The sequence below is a fragment of the Eleutherodactylus coqui genome, chromosome 2 (genome assembly GCF_035609145.1).
Source record: "Eleutherodactylus coqui strain aEleCoq1 chromosome 2, aEleCoq1.hap1, whole genome shotgun sequence".
Taxonomy (NCBI): domain Eukaryota; kingdom Metazoa; phylum Chordata; class Amphibia; order Anura; family Eleutherodactylidae; genus Eleutherodactylus; species Eleutherodactylus coqui.
This window is the reverse complement of record NC_089838.1, coordinates 299,882,638-299,897,332: the sequence shown is the minus strand read 5'-3', so window position 1 is coordinate 299,897,332 and position 14,695 is coordinate 299,882,638. Positions and strand designations below refer to the sequence as shown.

At 43.5% G+C, this 14,695-nt stretch overlaps 1 protein-coding gene across 1 annotated transcript in view; it reads left to right on the top strand.

Moving 5' to 3' along the window:
* BMP1 (bone morphogenetic protein 1) overlaps positions 1-14,695 on the top strand; it is a 115,988-nt gene that overhangs the window by 57,937 nt on the left and 43,356 nt on the right. The window contains exons 3-7 of the mRNA XM_066593465.1: positions 3,979-4,134; positions 8,966-9,083; positions 9,179-9,357; positions 9,604-9,709; positions 11,110-11,234. Coding sequence (XP_066449562.1) covers positions 3,979-4,134; positions 8,966-9,083; positions 9,179-9,357; positions 9,604-9,709; positions 11,110-11,234 — 684 coding nt within the window. The remainder of the gene's footprint in view (positions 1-3,978; positions 4,135-8,965; positions 9,084-9,178; positions 9,358-9,603; positions 9,710-11,109; positions 11,235-14,695) is intronic.

Genomic DNA, 14,695 nt, shown 5'->3' with positions numbered 1-14,695 from the left:
TCTTTGAAAAAAATTAAAAGTAGTACAGCAAAAAAAACTAACAAAAAAAAAAAAGTATTGAAGTTTGGTATCGTAGCAATCATACTGACCCATAGAATAAAGTTATCAGGTCATTTTTGTTGCATTTTCTGCGCCGTAGAAACAAGACGCACCCAAAGATGGCGAATTTCCTTTCTTTTTCTTTTTTTCTATCCACTTAGAATTTTTTTGACTTTTTCAGAATATTATATGGTACATTAAATGGTACTATTTGAAAAAGACAACTCAACCCCCCCAAAAACAAGCCCTCAGACAGCGGCGTCGATGGATAAATAAAGGAGTTACGATTTTTTTAAAAGGGGGGGATGAAAGAACGAAAATGGAAAAACAAAAAAAACAGCTTGGTCAGTAAGGGGTTAAGACTTTTTTTTTTTTTTTTTGTATGTGGCCTTCAAGGATTGCTCCAGTACAGAATCAGCCGATCCTTATAACCTACTCGCATACATGAGCCAAAAGGTATACGGGGTAAGAAAGTCGTAGAGAATTGTCACTTTTTGTCCAGATGGTCATGTGATCACGCGAAGCTTATTATTATTCTCGTCGGTCCTCTTGTAACTGCGGAGTCATCTCGGACTTATATTATGACGTAGTTTGTGTTTTTTGCCGGGAGCGAAACAGATGGCAGGTTGTCTGCATTATACGCTTTAAGTCGCCCGCACGCCTGAGAAGCGCACAAGAATTTTCCTAAAGAATTCGCCCCATAAGTTCGTTAAATCCTAGTGAGGTAATGGCCCAAATTCTGGCCGCAGCTCACAAAGTGTGCTGCCTCTATGGAGGAGAGATAAAACCCCGTCAGCCCTTATCCGCTGTGTACAGAAGTGCCGCGAGGACCGTGTACCTCGGACAGGGTGTCCTGTCACCACAAATCCTGTCCTGATAAGCGAGGTCAAGGCAGGATGACGGGAGCGCACAAACATTGTCCGCCGTTTGCTTCATCAGCATAAACATGAGTGACGACGATTTCATATCCGTCCTGTCAGAGTTGTCCCAGGTGCTCGCCGGCGCCACCTTGGCTTGTGATGATTGGTATTTGCACCTTTTCGAAGGGACAAATATTCCTGTACGTTGGAACTGGGTCAGTAAGAAAGCTTTCAGAAATAGAAGGGTTAACAAACGAGAAATGTATATCGCATCAATTTTTGGTGTGATCGCCCTTTACCGTCAAAACGGCATCAGTTCTTCTAGGGACACTTGCACACAGTTTTTGAAGGTACTTTGTTGTTCCAGACATCTTGGAGAACTAAGCTCAGATCTGTGAATGTAGTCTTGCTCAAATCCTTCTATGTCTTCATGTAACCCTAGACAGATATTGAGATTAAGGCTTTGTGGGGCTATACCATCACCTCCATGTTCTTCTATACACTGAGGATAGATCATTGGCTGTACATTTGGGGTCCGTTGGTCCTGCTGCCAAATAAATTTGGAGCCAATCGCACGCCTCCCTGATGGTATTGCATGATGGATAGTTATCTGTCTATATTTCACAGCCTTGAGGACACCACTAATCCTGACCAAATCCCCAACTCAATTTGCAAAAACGATCCCGTTGGTTTCTTCTAAGTTTCCCTGGCCGACCGCTGCGTCTTCAGTCCTCAACTTTGCCAGTTTCTTTGTGCTTCTTAAGAAGAACCTGAACAGCAGATCTTGAAACCCCAGCCTGCTGTGAAATCTTAGCCTGGGAGAGACCTTGCTGATGCAGAATAACTACCCTGTTGCTGTGCTCAGTCTTGCCATGGTGTATGACCTGGGACATGAAACTGTCTTCCACAACCTCACCTTTTGTAGCAGAGTTTGGCTTTTCCTCACCCAGTTTTAAGCCTCCTACACAGCTGTTTCAGTTTCAGTTAATGACTGACTGTTTCAGCCTACATATGAAAATGATGATCAGTATCACCTGTTTGGGATAATTGGATAATTACACACCTGACTATAATTTTATTAACACATCATCTATTTTTGTAGATTTATTACTTTGCAGCATTTTTTCCACGCCTGCCTAAAACTTTTAGGCTGAGTGTCCACGGACAGGACGGAATATCAAGAGCGATATTCTGCCGCGGGGGAGCACTAATGTCACTGCGACTTTCTTGCGATGTACCTATCTTAATGATGGGTTCATCGCGGAGAATCGCGGCACGTCGCGATTTTTTACTCGCGCCTAGAAATCGCGGTGTTCCGCTCATGTACTTTGGGCTGTGCTTTCCATAGTTATCCTATAGAAAGCGTGTCATGCGTGCCGCGGATCACGCTAGGACAAATCGCCCATGGACACTCGGCCCTACACCGTACTGTATGTAATACGGTTTACATCTGAGTTGGAGGATTTGTATACACTCAGCACTTGGGGTGCCGCTGGGCTCAGTGTGACCCATCCGGCGCTGCACAGATATATATATATATAGAGTTATTAAGAGTAACTGCACGTTTTACAAACTTTTGACATGTCAGAATAAGATGTCAAGAAGTATTGATCAATGGGATCCCGCTGCTAATATCACCACTGATTGCTGAAACAAGCAGGTGGCAGTGCCCGCCGGAGTGTTGTGCCCCTTAGGCTATCTTTGATGCTTGCCGGTTCCTCTTGGCAGTTGAAAATTGACCTCTATGCATCCATTTTTAACTGCCCAGAGGAACCGAGGGGCAGCAAAGAAAGCCAAAGGGACACAGCGCTCAGGTTAGCAATGCAGCCTCCTTGGTCCAGCTATCAGCAGGGGTCTTGGCAGTGGGACCTCCACTGATCAAAACTGTTGGCATGTCAAAAGTATGTAAAATGTGCAGTTACTCTTTAAAGGAAATGCGTCATCAGAAAATGGCCTGTTTGTATTAATCAAGTTTTTATGTTATATATATGCTTTTTAAGAATTTTTTATTTTTACTTTTTTGTGCCAGTCACGATCTATATTTTTAAAAACTCCTAAAATCCTGCCGTTTTTCACACCGACCATTAAGTCTAATAATAGTCTGACACTTCCTGTTCTGAGAACCTTTCAGCAGTCATCTCATCATGCCAGACAGGATTACAATGAAATGTAAACACCTATATATAGGTCACACAGAATCCATCTATCACAATAGGTGATGAAACAGCTTACCTCTTCCCCTTTCCTGCATACTAACCTTTACACCACACTCTCCCATAGAAGTCAATAGGTCAGCTCCCATCCATTGTGTGAATGGCACATGAGGCTGCTGTAAAGCATATCCCTAAATGCAGTTAAATATAGCTTTGGCAAGATGGCCGCCCCCATAGTCATGTACAGACAATAGAATAAAAAAAACAAAAAGCTGCAATCGGAAAATAAAAACAGATTAGAAAACTTTTCACTATATAGATGATGCATTCCCTTTAAAGGGCTACTCCAGGAATGTGTAAATTTGGAAATAATGAGACTTCCTTCTTTTAAAGGGGAAGTTTGGTCCCAATAATCCTTTTGATATGTTATCGATGTCATTGGTGAAATATGAGTGGGGCCACCACTAAATGAGCTCCATATAACGAACATTAGCACTGCTCAGAGATTTGGGTTTCTGCAATGATATGAATGGACCTTTCTGTGTCACATGTCCAGGAACAGACATCTATGTGCGGTTTCAAAGGGCTATGAACTCTAAAGAGATCCTTCATTTTGGAAATCGGCGGTGGTCTGAAACTATAGACTCTTCTAAATACAATGCTGTTCCCTGGGACCGGGACTATTATGGCCTTACAGCATTGTTCTCAAACATGGGTCTCTCCAGTTGTTGCAAAACTACAACTCCCAGCAAGCCCTGACCGAATTTGGCTATCGGAGCATGCACACCATTTTAGTTTTACACTTGGAGAGCCAGAATTTGGAGTTCATTTCTCTATAGTGTATTGCCTTTTAACCTATGTACTTTTGTGTTGTTTTATAGCTGTCTTTACATGTCTAATATTTGGTGTCATCCTTCTTTCTCCAGTGTCTCCTCCTGCAAGGAATAGTTCATCGCCAAGGAAAGGCAGACGTGCACGGACAGACAGACGGGTGTCTCGTGGCAGGCGAGCTGCTACCTCTCGGCCGGAACGAGTATGGCCACATGGCATTATTCCCTTTGTCGTGAATGGGAACTTCACTGGTGAGTCTTCAAGTCATTTAGATGTATAAGAATAAAGTAATTAAACCAGCCATCAAGGGGTAAAAACACAACAGGAGTAGAAGTTGTACGGGAGATGGAGCCATATTTATACAAAGAAGAGCTTTTGCAGTTGTCGTCTAAGACTGGATGAAAGAATTCTGTTTGATGGCAACTTTTATATACTGTATGTTACAGGAGGGGAGAAGGGAGAGGGGGACATGATGGAAACCTTTATATATGTTACAGGAGGAGAAAAGAGAGAGGAGGACATGATGGAAACCTTTATATATGTTACAGGAAGAGAGAAGGAAGAGGGAGGACATGATGAAAACCTTTATATATGTTACAGGAGGAGAAAAGAGAGAGGAGGACATGATGGAAACCTTTATATATGTTACAGGAGGGGTGAAGGGAGAGGAGGGACATGATGGAAACCTTTATATATGTTACAGGAGGGGTGAAGGGAGAGGAGGGCATGATGGAAACCTTTATATATGTTACAGGAGGAGAAAAGAGCGAGAAGGACATGATGGAAACCTTTATATATGTTACAGGAGGGGTGAAGGGAGAGAAGGACATGATGGAAATCTTTATATATGTTAAAGGAGGAGAGAAGGGAGAGGAGGACATGATGGAAACCTTTATACATGTTACAGGAGGAGAGAAGGGAGAGGAGGGACATGATGGAAACCTTTATACATGTTACAGGAGGAGAGAAGGGAGAGCGGGACATGATGGAAACCTTTATATATGTTACAGGAGGAGAGAAGGGAGAGGGGCAACATGATGGAAACCTTTATACATGTTACAGGAGGAGAGAAGGGAGAGAAGGACATGATGGAAACCTTTATATATGTTACAGGAGGAGAGAAGGGAGAGTGGGACATGATGGAAACCTTTATATATGTTACAGGAGGAGAGAAGGGAGAGGAGGACATGATGGAAACCTTTATATATGTTACAGGAGGAGAGAAGGGAGAGGAGGACATGATGGAAACCTTTATACATGTTACAGGAGGAGAGAAGGGAAAGGGGCGAGATGATGGAAACCTTTTATACATGTTACAGGAGGAGAGAAGGGAGAGGGGCGACATGATGGAAACCTTTATACATGTTACAGGAGGAGAGAAGGGAGAGCGGAACATGATGGAAACCTTTATACATGTTACAGGAGGAGAGAATGGAAAGCAGGACATGATGGAAACCTTTATAAATGTTATAGAAGGAGAGAAGGGAGAGGAGGACATGATGGAAACCTTTATACATGTTACAGGAGGAGAGAAGGGAAAGGGGCGAGATGATGGAAACCTTTTATACATGTTACAGGAGGAGAGAAGGGAGAGGGGCGACATGATGGAAACCTTTATACATGTTACAGGAGGAGAGAAGGGAGAGCGGAACATGATGGAAACCTTTATACATGTTACAGGAGGAGAGAATGGAAAGCAGGACATGATGGAAACCTTTATAAATGGTATAGAAGGAGAGAAGGGAGGGGAGGTACAGGATGGAGACCTTTATATATGTTACAGGAGAAGAGGGGGGTAATGATGAAAACCTTTATATATGTTACAGGAGGAGAGGAGGGACACGATGGAAACCTTTATATATGTTACAGGAGGGGAGAAGGGAGAGGAGGACATGATGGAAACCTTTATATATGTTAAAGGAGGAGAGAAGGGAGAAGAGGACATGATGGATGCCTTTTATATATGTTACAGGAGGAGAGAAGGGAGAGGAGGGACATGGTGGAAACGTTTATATATGTTATAGGAGGAGAGAAGGGAGAGGGAGGACATGATGGAAACCTTTATATATGTTACAGGAGGAGAGAAGGTAGAGGGAGGACATGATGGAAACCTTTATATATGTTACAGGAGGAGAGAAGGGAGAGGGGAGACATGATGGAAACCTTTTATATAAGTTACAGGAGGAGAGAAGGGAGGGGAGGACATGGTGGAAACCTTTATATATGTTACAGGAGGAGAGAAGGGAGAGGGAGGACATGATGGAAACCTGTATATATGTTACAGGAGGAGAGAAGGGAGAGGAGGACATGATGGAAACCTTTATATATGTTACAGTTGGGAGAAGAGAGAGGGGGACATGATGGAAGCCGTTTATATATGTTACAGGAGGAGAGAAGGGAGAGGGAGGACATGATGGAAACCTATATATATGTTACAGGAGGAGAGGAGGACATGATGGAAACCTTAATATATGTTACAGTTGGGAGAAGGGAGAGGAGGGACATGATGGAAACCTTTTTATATAAGTTACAGGAGGAGAGAAGGGAGAGGGGGACATGATGGAAACCTTTATGTATGTTACAGTTGGGAGAAGGGAGAGGGGGACATGATCGAAACCTTTATACATTTTACAGGAGGAGAGAAGGGAGAGGGGGACATGATGGAAACCTTTTATATATGTTACAGGAGGAGAGAAGGGAGAGGGGGACATGATGGAAACCTTTATATATGTTACAGGAGGAGAGAAGGGAGAGGGAGGACATGATGGAAGCCTTTTATATATGTTACAGGAGGAGAGAAGGGAAAGGAGGGCATGAAGGAAACCTTAATATATGTTACAGTTGGGAGAAGGGAGAGGGGAGACATGATGGAAACCTTTTATATAAGTTACAGGAGGAGAGAAGGGAGAGGAGGACATGATGGAAACCTTTATGTATGTTACAGTTGAGAGAACGGAGAGGGGGACCTGATGGAAACCTTTATATATGTTACAGGAGGAAAGAAGGGAGAGGGAGGACATGTTGGAAACCTTTATATATGTTACAGGAGGAGAGAAGGGAGATGGAGGACATGATGGAAACCTATATATATATATATATATATATATATATATATATGTTACAGGAGGAGAGGAGGACATGGTGGAAACCTTAATATATGTTACAGTTGGGAGAAGGGAGAGGAGGGACATGATGGAAACCTTTTATATAAGTTACAGGAGGAGAGAAGGGAGACGGGGACATGATGGAAACCTTTATGTATGTTACAGGAGGAGAGAAGGGAGAGGGGGACTTGATGGAAACCTTTTATATATGTTACAGTTGGGAGAAGGGAGAGGGAGACATGATGGAAACCTTTATGTATGTTACAGTTGGGAGAAGGGAGAGGACGACATGATGGAAACCTTTATATATGTTACAGGAGGAGAGAAGGGAGAGGGGGACATGATGGAAACCTTTATATATGTTACAGTTGGGAGAAGGGAGAGGGAGGACATGATGGAAACCTTTATATATGTTACAGTTGGGAGAAGGGAGAGGGAGGACATGATGGAAACCTTTATATTTGTTACAGGAGAGAAGAGGGGAGAGGGGGACATGATGGAAACCTTAATATTTGTTACAGGAGGAGAGAAGGGAGGGGGGGACAAGGTGGAAACTTTTATATAGGTTAGAGGAGGAGAGAAGGGAGAGGGAGGACATGATGGAAACCTTTATATATGTTATAGGGGGAGAGAAGAGAGAGGGGGACATGATTGAGACCTTTATATATGTTACAGGAGGAGAGAAGGGAGAGGAGGACATGATGGAAACCTTTATATATGTTACAGGAGGAGCGAAGGGAGAGCAGGACATGATGGAAACCTTTTATATATGTTACAGGAGGAGATAAGGGAGAGGAGGACATGGTGGAAACCTTTATATATGTTACAGGAGGAGAGAAGGGAGTGGGGAGGGACATGATGGAAACCTTTATATATGTTACAGGAGGAGTGACGGGAGAGGGGGACATGATGGAAACCTTTTATATAAGTTACAAGAAGGGAGAGGGGAACATGATGGAGAGCTTTTTACATGTTACAGGAGAGGGGCATGATAGAGGCCCTCATAGAAATTGGTAACATATACCGCTATGAAGGAAAATTGCACAGTAATGCAGGCTTGAGCCAAGTCTAGGAGCCAGCAACAATATGCTGTATGGCCACGTCGTAGTTGAGGAGCATTCAAAAAAATACAACTAAGAATGTAAAAATGAGCGAGTCTGACCTTCCACATTACTTGAAGTTTTGTCTCACATTACAGGCATTAGAATGGAGATCCTCTTCATGGTTACTGCAATGCCCCATCTGCCTCTCTGGTGGTAAAAACTGATTTCCCCACCCACCTTCCACTTTCTGGTTGATTTAGTAGCCTCCTACTACCTCAATTACAGAACAGCCTCCACAGACGGTAGTCCTACCAGTTCCACAACCTCTTTCCCAGTAGTCCTAGTAGGACACCCTTCTTCTCATTAGTCAGCCAGAGGTAGGATTCCCATCCTCCGTGTACTACTGCAATGCCCCCATTGCTGGCAAGAAGCTACATTCAACCAACCTGTTGCTGGCTACTCTTTGTAGGTTCTTGCGTCTGCTTCTGTTGAAGGAGCACACAATGTTACCAGTATATGGCATGGTGCCCGTTCTCTGGCTGACAGGAGTGGTCTGTGACTACTTATGCAGGGAGATATGGTTCTTTACTATTATTAATTGAAGGGAGTAAACTCCCCGATCCTGGTTTTGCTTATCCCTGTTGCAATAAACAGTACCTGTGTCCAATTTATGTACATCTGCCTGCCATACAGATCGCGTCTCTGTTGGAAAAAGACTGATGGCCATTCAAAACAACACTGATTGAGAAAAAAAAAATGTGCACTAAAGAAATTTTCCTAGAAAAGGATAAATTTGCATTTTTTCCTATTAGTGTGCTTTAATCTCTTTTTTTTTTTTATATGTGCATGTGGTGTTTGGGGTTTTTTATATGCTAATTTTTATTTTGTGGGACAAGTTTTCTAACCTTTTTTGTTGTATTGTTGCCCATTTGAAGGATCTCAGAAGGCAATATTTAGACAAGCCATGCGACACTGGGAGAAGCATGTTTGTGTCACCTTTGTTGAGAGGACCGAAGAGGACAGTTACATCGTCTTCACGTACAGACCCTGCGGGTAATGTCCCACAAACCAAATCTACTGTTCCACTCTAAAAAAGTCTAATATGTTCTTCTGTAATTCTAGATACTATTTTTGATCTGCTTCTCTAGATGCTGCTCGTATGTGGGCCGACGTGGGGCAGGACCACAAGCCATATCCATTGGAAAGAACTGTGATAAATTTGGGATTGTTGTTCATGAGCTGGGTCATGTAATAGGATTCTGGCATGAACATACAAGACCGGACCGAGATGACCATGTTACCATCATACGTGATAACATTCAACCGGGTACTAGAGAAAATTATTCTGTCTGCTTATTAGGTTGCACTGTTAGGCAGTATCCAGTATTACATATGGAAATCACAAGTGTGGGGTAAAAAAAAAAAAAACAATAAACATATGTAATAAAGATATTTAGAGGCCAGGCTCCTCAAGGGTGGGGCCTATCATCTGCTAGTTTCCTATTGGTTGTTATCCTCCTCAGAGGAGCCACAGTCTTGTGTATCTTTCTAGCTGACTGTTTTGTTTCCTCAGGACAGGAGTATAACTTCCTGAAAATGGAGCCAGAAGAAGTAAACTATTTAGAAGAAACGTATGACTTTGATAGTATCATGCACTACGCTCGCAATACTTTCTCCAGGTGAGGAGTGTTTTTGGATTGTCTATAATAAATGATGTCATGGCGGGTAAATCTAATAATATTGTTCACTTATTAATTTAATCAAGCTATTGAAGGGTATTTACTTTTTTTTTTTTTGCTTTTTATTGCTTTGATGCATCAAATCTTTAAAAATCTCCTACCATTTTGTGTTTATAGGTTTTTTGCAGACTATCTACGGTATCCTCATAGGTATAGACCATAAATAAATCCCCGTAGTCCGCTACTGCTGTTGTTTTCCATCCTTTAAAAAGTAATTGCACTTTTTAAGAAACTTTTGACAGGTCCGAGTGACATGTCAAAAGTTTTGTTCGGTGCAGTTACTCTTTAATGACCTTTCTGGGGTAAAGGGGCGTGACTTCATGAAAAGAGGTGTGGCCTAAATGCATCATCATGCACCAAGAATTGCACCAAATTTAGTCTAAGCTATCTAGTCTGGCTTTATACCAACTATTAGCTAGTCTGAAGATTCAACAGTCTTAACGTTCACAGAGCCACTGTGATAAATCTACTGCATTTTAGGACTGTCTAGTCTTTGGGAACTTTTACACGGGTGAAGTCGTCCCGTGATTATAGCTCCTGTGCTGTCACACAATAGTCATAATCGCTTATTGAATGGGGGTGAGGTATTTTAGAGATCTCTTCCGGCCGCCTGTCTCCGATCTCAGTAAACAGGCAGTCGTTCCTAGATGAATTATTGCATGTTTACATGGGCCAACAGTTATTCAGTTTTTCGGTGAGCTGAAAACTGAGTGACTCCGACAAGTGAGCGATTCTTGCTCTGTCAGCCCGTGTAAAGGTCCCTGAAGTTTGCTTTGTCTAACTTTTGGACAGTATTAGTAAATCTGCCCCATTGTGGTTTAACAAGAACCAGGAGGCAGATGGAAGGAAGTGATGTGTGACTGCAGTATGGACTCTGCATCGGGATCGGACCCGTAATGTGGTAGGGTTGACCATCTGTGGTGTAGTCAAGGGTGGAATCATGTGGCCAAGGCAAGTCAACGAGTGACAGCCAATGACTGCTTGTATTTGCCGGTAATTAGTATGGCCATTGGCTGCCATGGGTGGGATTGGTTTGACCGCACCATGTGTTCCCACCCTAAACTTGAGGTTGAGGTCTCTTATCTAGACTGATTGTAACAAACTTCACCGGTGGCAAAGGCTTGGTCGATAGTTGTTTTTGTCATCCTGAATGTGAACGGTGAAAGTTTTTGTTTTTTATTCACTGACCGCAAGAAGATCTGCGACAAGGAAACATAAAAATATATTAGGAAGCGCCTGAGTTTTTCATTATACAAGCCCCAAAGTGAAGTAGAGGGCGCCTGCTGCTGATGGGAATAAATGCATCTGTTTTTAATCCTCATTTCTGGGTTTAATTACAGGGGAATTAACTTGGACACAATAGAACCAAGATATAAAGTGAATGGAGTAAAGCCGTCAATAGGACAAAGAACAAGACTCAGTGCTGGAGATATAGCGCAGGCCAGGAAGCTGTATCAGTGTCCAGGTAACGTGTGTGGCTTTGTTTTTTTTAAGGGGGAAGAAAGTTTTGTGTTTCCTTGTACATATGGTAAATATTACTGCCGGGAGACTTATCCCACTTTTCCCATTAAGGGTGCGCTCACACATTGCTGATTTGCTGTGGATTTTAGTGCAGATCTGCAGCAGATTTCAGCCTTTCAATTGAATTCAAACTGAATCTGTTGCAGATCTGAATCAAAATCCACAGCAAATTGCCAATGTGTGAGCGCACCCTAAAAAGGCTTTCTGGAACTTCGATATTGATGACCAATCCTCCGGATAGGCCATCAATGTCAGATCAGCTGTTTGAAGGAGCCACGTCGCTCATGTAAGCGCTGCGGCATCTTATCAAGCCATTGATGTCCAGTTTATTCATCACACGGCTATGTTCAAGTGAATGGTTTTGAGCTGTTCTACCATGCACACCGCTATGTACACTGTCCTTCCAAAAGTAATTGAACAACTGAGCAAGAATCAAAAAGTAGTATTTCTATTAATGTCTTATACACTTCAGCTGGTATTTCCCTCCAGTCATCCTGCAAATGTCTGGTGAATTATCTTAAAGGAAATGGGCACGGTTTGTATTTCCTGACTCGATGTTTCAGTTCGTCTCAGAGATGTTCAGTAGGTTCAGGTCGGGGCTCTGTGCAGCCAGTCCAATCATGGAACATCCATACCCTCAAACCAATGTGAAACAGAGCTGGATGTGTGACAAGGCGCGTTATCTTGTTGGAAGTATGGCCGACCATTCCCAGAGTATTACCACATTGTCAGCAGCACATTATTGTCTAGAATGTCAGGGTCACCTCCGTGTTCATAGTTATTGGCACTACAACCAACGGTCCGAGACCATGCTATGTAAACCATCCCTAGACCATAACGGAACCTCTGCCGTACTTGCCTGTTGGCACAACACAGTCAGGAAGATGGTGCTACGCAGGATCTTTCACATCCAGGTACTGGTGTGAAGATGGAGTAGTGTGATTAGTCACTCCATAAAACGTTCTTCCATTGCTCAACTGTCCAATGAAGACGCTCCTTGCTCCATTGTAGACAGGCTGATGCATTGTGTTTTGGGATAGTTGGCTTGTGTGCAGCAGCATAACTTGCATATCCATTAACATGCAGCTCCTGTCACAGACCATTGCTGTCACCTCTGAGGGTCTGCATCTTACGTAGCATGGTTTAGGACATGTGACCTGCTAATAAGTCACGATCCATTCTACTGATAGGGGGATCCACATACTTTTGCTCAAACAGTGTATGGCGCTGTTTTAGATATGTAGTGAAGAGGCCATGGCACCATGCCACCATGGCATCTTCAAACAAGTGATCGGTGGGAATTCCCGAGTGCCGGACCGTCACCAATTTGATACTGACGTCCTATCCTCAGGATAGATCATCAATACCCAAACCCTTTTTAATAATGAGGTATGCGCCATATTTCTGAAGGTGGTGCAGTACTTTTAGTCTAGGGTACCATGGCAGCTTTCAATCTCTGTGGTGCCATCACTGCTGCAGGACTCCAGGGTTTCTCTGCAGGAAGAAGCTTTTCAATAGACAGCTGATATCAGAAGTATTACGCTCTGGTAATCGTGGTGTCCTAGTTTAGGGCTTTATTCAGATGTTGCAGTGAAGTTGTGTGTTTTTTGCAAAACTGTTGCATTTTGACACAATCTTGCAGTAAAAGCTGCAACATCAGAATAAACCCCGAGGCCTTCTTCACATGGGCGACACGATATGGATGCGAGAAAATGGCAGCGATATCACATCAGTTGTCTGTGCAATATCACTGTGGTTTCTTGCGGCGATACCGTGATCTTGTGGCACTACAAAGTTGCAAGTAGTGCTATAAAGTTGCATGATTCTGTAGCACCACTTGCAAGAATTTTCGAGGGGGGGGGGTAGGGGTTGAAATATAAGCCCTACCCCAAAAATAAGCAGCGGCCCTCAGCCAATCAGAGGCAGCACTTCCTGGAGGCGGGGATTTTCTAATCCCAGGCCAGAAGAGATGCTGAAGACAACTGCCAGGAACCAGGGAGAAGACTGGACGGAGCCGGACAGCGCTTCTTAGGTGATGTATGTGTATTTTGTGTTTATGCAGCTAGAGCTTAGATTAGGGCCTTGACACTGTCAAAGTTGCATCGCACCGCATGAAAACCGCATTTTCATGCGATGCAACAGAGAGGAAGGCTGCATAGATTTTTGACTCGCAATGTCGCATGCTACAAATCATCACAAATGTGAAGGAACCCATAGGAAAGAATGGACTTCACATACATGCGATGTGTAGCATTGTCGCAACGCGAGGAAATCATGCGACTTTGTCGCCCGTGTGAAGGAGGCCCGATGCTCGTTCTGGGCTAGCACTATTTTTGACACCAAATACTGGCAGACGTGACAAGTCCTGCGCGGTGTAAGGAAATGGGCTGTGAAACGTTGCCCCAAGCTAATTATGTACCGCGCGCCACCTTGATTAAACCACTCATACTCTTTGTAAAGTCTTTTTGATGACATTGTTAATAAAAGTGCCCCACTGTGTTGATAGCTGGTAGCGCGGGTATTCTTTCTCACCCTTGTGTCTGTCCTTGGCATCTCCTCAGTCTTTCCCTGCAGTTTCTCGCTCCTAATAGCCATCAGTCATGCCCCGTACAAGATGCCTTTATGTCTCTCGGTGGAAGTTTCCCTGACAACTCCAAGAACTATGTGTCCGCAGCAGCCGGAGTGTACAAGTCCCAGTGCAGTGTTACTCTGTGTTCTATGGGAGGAATGGAAGATTACTATGTACCGCCAACCAGTGGATGCTGCTGAAGTCCTTGGAGCCTACCCTCAATGACTCCTTTATTAGACCCCGGCCCTTTCACCATTGGAGCTTCCCTGTATGAAAAATTCTCCCCGGAGTGCGGCATAAAATCACATTATACAGTTTCAGTGTGAATCCATATTAGATAGGAAGATCCAGCGATCGGAGCGACTTCCAACAAGGTTTTGTCATCTAGCCGGGGCCGGGATTTCACTGCCGGCCTTATAGGGTTTTTCTCGTGTAGCAGTGAGAGGAGTATACCGAGAATGGTGTGATCAAGAACAGACATTCAGTTAAAGGGGATCCAGTGGACGTACACATCTTAAAAAGGGGTCAGAGGAGGATGTCAAGAATCGTTCTGACGAACAGGCGCTGCACAATCAAGCAAACTGCGCCAAATACAACACTGGTGCTCCAACTAACAAGTTTGAACACAAAACTTGTCGTTCTGTAGCATGGATAGGCTGTTATAGCAGATGACCAGCGCCTTTGTGTCTAAGAAAAACGGAAGCCGCCAACGGGCAAAAGAATGCAAAGATTGTATCACCGAGCCATTAGAATACACCACCTGGTGAGACGAATCCAGATTTCTGTTGCACCATGCTAATGGGAGAATGGAATTTGGCGCAAGCCGTATGAATGAA